Below are 8,669 nucleotides of genomic sequence, written 5' to 3' on the forward strand. Positions count from 1 at the left end.
TAATGTCTGTTGGTATGTTATTCCTTTTTCTATCCTTAATTTCTGTTGGTATGTAATTCTTAATGTCTGTTAGAATGTTATTCCTTTTTCCTATCCTTAATTTCTGTTGGTATGTAATTCTAATGTCTGTTGGTATGTTATTCCTTTTTTCTATCCTTAATTTCTGTTGGTATGTAATTCTTAAAATTCTGTTAGTGTGTTATTCCTTTTTCCTATCCTTAATTTCTGTTGGTTTGTGATTCTTAATGTCTGTTGGTATGTTGTTCCTTTTTCCTATCCTTAATTTCGGTTGGTATGTAATTCTTAATGTCTGTTGGTATGGCATTCCTTTTTCCTATCCTTAATTTCTGTTGGTATGTAATTCTTATTGTCTGTTGGTATGTCATTCCTTTTTCCTATCCTCAATTTCTGTTGGTATGTAAATCCTAATGTCTGTTGGTATGTTTTTCCTTTTCCTATCCTTAATTTCTGTTGGTATGTAATTCTTAAAGGTCTGTTGGTATGTTATTCCTTTTTTTCTATCCTTAATTTCTGTTGGTATGCAATTCTTAATGTCTGTTGGTATGATATTCCTATTTTCGATCGGTATGTTTATCCTATTTTCTGTTGGCTTGTTAATCCTATTTTCTGTTGGCATGTTAATCCTATTTTCTGTTGGCATGTTAATCCTATTATCTGTTGGCATGTTAATCCTATTATCTGTTGGCATGTTAATCCTATTATCTGTTGGCATGTTATATTTTCTACTGTTTGTACGTTATTCCTATTTTCTATTCGTATGTTATTCCTGTTTTCTGTTGGCATGTCATTCATGTTTTCTGCTGGGTTTAGGGTATTATGTTAATTCTATTTCCTGTTGGCATGTTGGTCCTATTTTCCAAGTGTTGTGTAATGCACAGCCTAACCCTTCCTCACTGTTTCGCTGTCTCATTTATTGTTCATACGCGTATCTTAGTCTTTCGTATATCCCACTGATTGCTTCGCCTAAACAGGTTCGATCTTTGGAAGAATTACGAAGAGAAATCGGGAAAGGAGGCAACCAAGTGGGTGGTAGAGAGGATGGTCATCACACAAACAACGCACACAGCTGGAGCTATCAATTGAAGTAACATACACAGCTGAAGCTATCAATTGAAGTAACATACACAGCTGAAGCTATCAATTGAATTAACATACACAGCTAAAGCTATCAATTGAAGTATCATACACAGCTGAAGCTATCTGTGTGCAGAGGATAAAACACGCGAGAATGAAACGGGGAATGTCAACGCATTCAAATCGACAGAGGATGCTATTGCACGCGATATCAGGCGTACACGTGGGCATTAACTGATGACAAGACATGTTTGAATAAGTACTCATTTAGTTACCATAGCAACCGAGGAGAAGTGCTTCTGTGGGTTCTTGAAAGTGACGATAGGTGCGATACTATGGGACGAGAGACTGGAGGGGGACGAGAGACTGGAGGGGGACAGAGCGTTTACACGTGCGTGTGGTGTATTGCCGCAGCGTACAATGGCGACGCAAAGTGACAACAGATGGGTACAGATAGACACGTGACGATGACATACACGAGAACGCACCTCTTGAGCAGGGATGCTTGGTGACGACTTTGACGCACGCACGCACATACACACACGCACACACAAAGTGTGCATTGATGGTTCAAGATATAGCATTGAGGTAGTAGAGAACCTAAAATAGAGAGCAGTACTAAGACGGGTCAGAAAGTAAGGTCACGGAGACAGCCATTCAATAGTTACTACGACAGTACCGGGCGGGTTAGGCTGTAGTTAGTCACTGCGGAAGCAGCCAATGAGATCGTATGATGTGTACAGCTCTTGAGGAGCGAGAAGGGGCAAGGACACTTGCGGTTCTGCAGTAGAAGTTACACGGATACCTGTACTTACAGGAGAAGTTACAAGTGCACATGGACTTACAGTAGCTGTTGATGTTTCAACACAAGCGTATAGGTGTATACGTTCAGTAGCGCACATCAATGAAAGTATCATTAAAACGCCTTTGATTTGAGACCATTTAGTTTCATTTGAGGGGCATACTTGTTGCCATTTAGTTGTAATTGAGGGGCATACTTGGGGCCATATAGTTGTAATTGAGGGGCATACTTGAGGCCATTTAGTTGTAATTGACGGGCATACTTGGGGCCATTCAGTTGTAATTGAGGGGCATTACTTGGGGCCATTTAGTTGTAATTGACAGGCATGCTTGCGGCCATTAAGTTTTAATTGAGGGGCATACTTGGGGCCATTCAGTTGTAATTGAGGGGCATTACTTGCGGCCATTTAGTTGTAATTGAGGGGCATACTTGCGAGGGGCACACTTGCGGCCATTTAGTTGCAATTGAGGGGCATACTTGGGGGGGGGGGGGAATTTAATTTTAGTCAGTTGAAGTATTCGTCGGCGTGACCGATTTTACGGACAGGGCGTCGCAACATTTATTTTGTTGCTATGGCATTTGGGTAGGCAGATGGGGTCGAAGTATTACATAGATATTTAGGTATTGAACATAAATTGAGGGGGAGGGGGTTGAAACAGAAATTCAGAGGGGTTTAAAAAAATAAAATGAGGTTTTTAACAAAAATTTAGTTTTGTTTTTTAATAGTTATACCGTTAAATCATGACAGCCCATTCTCAATGTTCAGTCGCTGGCTATTGATATGGCGTACTGATTGCATTTTGGCCGTGGCTGTGGTTTTTCATAGAGGTGGACTAATGAATATTATCCTCCGGTCCTGTTTATACTGGGTTATACTCGGATCTAATCACCCTCATGCCCTCCACATCACTGGTAGTAACCGTATCTAAAGACGAAGCTAGATAAGCAATGACCTTTTGCAAGTATGTGAGTCCTACAACGAGAAGATACTCCTTCTTATAGAGTGGTAAGTTAGGCGATTAAAGGTAGATTTATGTAGGTATGGGACTTGGTTGGATTAGTTCAGAGTAAGACTAGCTACTTTAAAAGGTGTACCTACATAACCCCCCCCCCCCCCAAGTTGTGGGTAGCTTGGGATATCTGAGCCATAGATTAAACGGGATATGAATCGTTTATCAAGTCTAATGCTTTCCTTTTTTGGGGATGATTCTATTTTTTTCTTTCTTCATTTTTTGTATTCTTTGCACCTAACTCTCTAGGACATTCTGGTAATTATATTATAGCAGATCAAACAACAAGTTGAACTTATGGTGAGACAAACGCGTTTGTGTATATACGTTAGTGCCACCACATGGACACATGCACGCGTTATCTAACTATGCGCATTTGTATATTTCTATTTCTATTCGTTGGCCTTGGCGATCTGCTTAATTCCACCTGTGCGATATGCGCCAACGAATGCACAACATTCACAGTGAGAGGCTTCTTGTTATTTGCGGTGTCAATCATTTTACATGATTCATTTATATTTTTGATTTATTAGTTTTTTTGGTTTATAAACATAGACAATTTTCACGTAGTGTCTTCTCTATAGCTCAGTTGGTAGAGCAACCGACTGTAGTGGCTACATCAATCGGTAGGTCCCTGATTCGATTTCGGGTGGGGAGATTTTTTTCCACAACACACTTCAACTGCGTATAGACACAACATACTAGAGTGCGCCTCCCGGGCCATAAACACTCCGGATTCCAACATATATTCTCTGACTTGATTGAACGAAACACTTGGATACACCTTGCAACATACACGCACTCTTGAAGTTCTGCATTCTCTTGACTTTAGTGACATTACCAAATGCCAGCACCTACATCTCCTGCCCAGTATTTAAAAATCCTCTACTGAATGGTATGAGCATTGTAACCCTCCTATCCGCACGTAATTGACCCCGACCAGTGTACAGGATCTTGCGCAACATAGCTCGATATATTTAATTTCCTAACAACCAAATAATTTGTATTGCTAGCCACAAAACCGGTCTATTTATCATATTTGATTTTTATATTAATTGCACAACTCTCTATAGCTCAGTTGGTAGAGCAACCGACTGTAGTGGTTACATTTATCGGTAGGTCCCTGATTCGATTTCGGGTGGGGAGATTTTTTTGCATCGTACTTCAGCTTCCGCCATTACAGCCAAAATGTTGTGGTTGCTACACACTTTTAAATATATGGCTCGCAATAGACCTGAAGCCGAATAACTCATACACGGGTCTCCAATGGCCGACAAACAAGCCGACTATGTTGGCCACATCACACTCCAACTGCGTTCACAACATACTTGTGCGCCTCTCAGGCCACACCCTCTGCAGTCCGGTATGTACTCTCCAACTTATTGAACGAAACGCATGGACACACCTTGCAATAACACACGCACTCTTCAAGTTCTCCATCACCTCCACTTCAGCGACATAGCATGATATAGGCACCTGATGAGCGGATGATGTGGATTGCTTTCTAAGCCCACCGTCTCCCATTCATCGCTATAGGTTTTCATCAGGCTTCACCACATTCTGCCAAACCGCACACTACCGCCTGTCCATTTTAATCGAAACCCTAAACCCTACAACCCTTCCAAATTTAACAACGAAACACTCTTCGGATTTTAGGGTTTTAGAGGTTAGTTGTTCCCAGAATCCTCTGAGCTGTATTTATCTCACGGTGGAACGTTCGCTACCTACTACTGATCGAAACGACTTTCGCTCTTAATCACCTTTCTTGCGACTTTACTACCCTACCCAAAAGATGGAAAAGATAGAAAAAAATGGACATACCGTACACCCTGGAATGCAAAGTGATATATAGACTACTGTATTTTCAACCGATCACAAAATGAAGCGCGCGTATACCTATGAATCATCAATCGCCTACTTGATAATTCCCTAAGAATAAATAGTCAAGCACATAAGTATTGAAATATTGATACTGCTCATCTGAACGATCTTCTTTTCGGTTCACCTGTCCGACTTTACTACCAAACCTATAAAATGGAAGGATAATAACCTATGTATCCTGGATTGGAACTTGTTATATACACTACTTTGTTTGCTCACTGTGCAGCCGACAACAAAATCAAGCTACATGTACACCTACGGACTACCAATCGCCTACCTAGTTATCCCTTAAGGACAAAGAGTCAAACTTAGAAGTATTGGAATATTGATTCACCATATGATGCAGTAAGTTTTATCAAAAATGTGAAGAGTTCATCCTGTCAGCGACAGGTGTCCTTATTTGTTGTGTTGTTTGTTGATATAGTGTCGTTCCTTTTGTATCATACATATATTGACTGGTTACAGTGATGCTTTTATTCTGTCAGGACAAGTGTCCTGCCGTGTTTGTGTTGCTTGTTGTTATGGTGTCGTTCCTTTTGCATTAATTAATTAATTGTTGATCACAATGAACAGTTCATCCTGTCAGGGGCAGGTGTGTTTACGTATGTTGCCGTTTGTTATGTTTTAGCCGTTCCTTTTGTATTAATTAATATTTATTTATTGAATGCAGAGATCATTTCATCCTGTCTTGTTAGTGTTGCGTTTAGTTCTGGTGTCTTTCCATTTGGGTTGTTTGTATTTCTCGATTATAGTGTTGCTTTCATCCTGTCAAGTGCAGGATCCGCGTCTTATTTTTGTTCCTTGTTACTTTAATGTCTTTCTTTTTATATTATATACTTATTTTAATAAAAAAACAGAGACTCTTTTATTCTGTTAGGGATAGATGACATTTTCTTGTTTATTTTCCATGTTACTTCTTTTATTTTTGTATTATGTATTTATTTATTGATTACATTGATGCTATCTTCCTGCTAGGGGCAGGTGTCATATCTTGTTTGTTTTGCCAATTGTTGTGGTGTGGTACCTTTTGTATTATATATTTATTTATTGATTACATTGATGCTATCTTCCTGTCAGGGGCAGGTGTCATGTCTTGTTTGTTTTGTTAATTGATGTGGTGTGATACCCTTTGTATTAGATATTTATTTATTGATTACAGTGATGCTATCTTCCTGTCAGTGGCGGGTGTCCCGTCTTGTCTGTGTTGTGCCTTCTCCTTTTCTGCGGCGAGGTTTGCCTTGTGCTGTGGTGTGAGTTCTCCCAATGGACTGTCTGTGCTGTTATACACAAACGGCACTTGCCCGCCCAGCGACCGCGGAAGGTTGTGGGGTTGGACGTATTTGGGAAGATCCGATCGCTTCACAAACTTGATCTGTGATTAGTTGTATTGATTAGTGAAGTGGGATGATTTTATATGTTATCTTGGAAACGTGATACCGTATGCAATATGTGCCACTAAACACCACAGAGCGTGGGAAACACAATGTGATCACCGACCTGTCGCCAAACAAACAGAAGTGATGCACTCCCTCGCTATCAAAGGAAAGGCTCTCATCTCCCAGACAAATCACCACTTACTACCTACCACCTACCACCTGCCAAGCGTGAAACACGCCATGCACTAATCACGTGTGTTTGCTATAAGAGAGTACGATCTAGACACAAAAGAATAAGCGTATGTGATCTGTCATACAACTATCTCACCTTGGCGGCGGTTCGTGGACTGAGAAAGGCTTTGATAGCGTACCAAACAGCGTTGAACATCCATGGAGTATCTACCAACAGACACGCCCCCAGCCGCTCAGGGTAGTAGTCCGACAGCAGCTTGAATATAGTCTTGGTCAACTGCGTGTGTGTGTATGACGAGGCGTATGGATATGAGCAGGCCCTTAATAGCTGTGCATATACATACATATGACACACAAGACATACAGTTATATATACATACATATGTAACACAACATACAGTCATATATACATACTTATGTAACACAACATACAGTCATATATACATATATATGTAACACAAGACAGACAGTAATATATACATACATATGTAACACAAGACATACAGTAATATATACATACATATGTAACACAAGACATACAGTCATATATACATATATATGTAACACAAGACATGCAGTCATATATATACATACAAATGTAAAAGACATACAGTCATATATACATACAAGTGTAACACAAGGCATACAGTAATATGACCATCAGCAGCAGATACATCGGACATAGCATCGCAGTACAAATATCTACATGTCATTGGTTGCTTACGTACATGTCATTGGTTGCTTACGTACATGTCATTGGTTTCTTACCTACATGTCATTGGTTGCTTACCTTCATGTCATTGCTGGCCATAGTAAAGCCTTTGAAGTCGATGAGTAGTGAGAAGGTTGCCATTTCCGGGGGCGTGGCACGGCAGGCAGTCTCCACCATCAGAATCACCAGGCGAATGTACCGAAGCTCAGTAGCCTCATCTGCAGTACCATTGGGAGGACAAAACAGTACCATTAAGATGACAAAACAGTCCCATTAAGATGACAAAACAGTCCCATTAGGAGGACAAAACAGTCCCAATACGATGACAAAACAGTACCATTGGGAGGACAAAACAGACCCATTGAGATGACAAACCAGACCCATTGAGAAAACCAAACAGACCCATTAATAAAACAAAACAGTCCCATTAAGAAAACAAAACAGACCCATTAAGATGACAAAACAGTCTCGTTGAGAGGATGAAGCAGACCAATTTAGAGGACAATACACGCGGCATGAACGGTGTGAGAGCCCCAACGGGTGTGTTTGTAGGGCACATAATCTGACATATAACAGCGCAGCATGTACGCACGACTGACGGGCGATGAGTAAGAGAAGCGGAAGACAACTGAGCCGAGTGTAGGGCACACAGCGACTTCTGACTGTGGTGTAGTACAACAACTACAGCGCAGGAGACATGGTAGGTATAGTATTCATATGGCAACCCTAGGATGCATGCTGTAGATAAGTACAAGAGGGTTTGAGCATGCGAATTGTCCTGAAGCACCAATAGTCACGTGCTGATAACACACAAGGCAATGGCATTTGGAGACAACCACACAGTCACAGTGAGTGTTCAGCTGTCGAGTGCAGCACAGGCTACCCTAAGGTTTTAGGGTTTATGGTTTAGCAAACCCTAGAAACTAGCACATCTCTTACCAGGGAGTGTCTGTGGCATTTTGGTTATGTTGAGGATCATCAGCGGCCTCCCTTGTTTGTCTTCGCGGTGGAAAAAGATCATTCCCTCGGACAGCTCCTGCTCATACGACACATAAGTACATGGAAAGACTAATGTTTAGGAATCGTCGTACGCCGTCAGGATGACCAGGTTGATGAGTATAGTATATATATATATATATATATATAAATATATACATATAAATATATGTGTATATAGTATATATATATATATATATATATATATATGTATATATATTATGAGTAACTAATAAAGCGCTAGACATTGCCTGCCGTCAGACCCTCTGGTCCCTGACGCAACATCTCCTTTCTCACCATGTATTCCATCATACTAATACACTACACTACTGGATGTTTATACTCTTCTTCTATTGGACTACGCTTACCAAATCAGCTGTAGACATAAACCAATATCATACGACACACAACTATTTCTCCATGCCTCCATCACTCTAAAAAAAACACCCCTCGTACACCCGAACATCAAGCATGCATCAGACACAATTCAGTTCTGCACACGAGCCCCTCAAGCTCACTACTATCTGTGGACCAACCCATATTACCAATATATATATACTATATATATAATATATATATACTATATATACTATATATATATATAT

At 40.4% G+C, this 8,669-nt stretch overlaps 1 protein-coding gene and 2 non-coding genes across 3 annotated transcripts in view; 2 read left to right on the top strand and 1 right to left on the bottom strand.

Annotated features, from left to right (window-relative positions):
- Positions 1 to 3,481: 3,481 nt before the first annotated feature.
- Positions 3,482 to 3,565, top strand: SARC_30017. The gene has a single exon. It is a non-coding gene; the product is annotated as a tRNA-Tyr (tRNA).
- Positions 3,566 to 3,970: 405 nt separating this feature from the next.
- SARC_30018 lies at positions 3,971 to 4,054 on the top strand. The gene has a single exon. It is a non-coding gene; the product is annotated as a tRNA-Tyr (tRNA).
- A 1,887-nt stretch (positions 4,055 to 5,941) lies between these two features.
- The window catches only part of SARC_00748 (hypothetical protein), a gene marked incomplete at both ends in the record, with an annotated part of 13,285 nt that continues 10,557 nt past the window's right edge, over positions 5,942 to 8,669 (bottom strand). Inside the window, 4 exons of the mRNA XM_014305552.1 lie at positions 5,942 to 6,160; positions 6,493 to 6,633; positions 7,147 to 7,286; positions 8,008 to 8,104. Coding sequence (XP_014161027.1) covers positions 5,942 to 6,160; positions 6,493 to 6,633; positions 7,147 to 7,286; positions 8,008 to 8,104 — 597 coding nt within the window. The remainder of the gene's footprint in view (positions 6,161 to 6,492; positions 6,634 to 7,146; positions 7,287 to 8,007; positions 8,105 to 8,669) is intronic.

Source organism: Sphaeroforma arctica (assembly GCF_001186125.1).
Source record: "Sphaeroforma arctica JP610 unplaced genomic scaffold supercont1.26, whole genome shotgun sequence".
Classification (NCBI taxonomy): Eukaryota; class Ichthyosporea; order Ichthyophonida; genus Sphaeroforma; species Sphaeroforma arctica.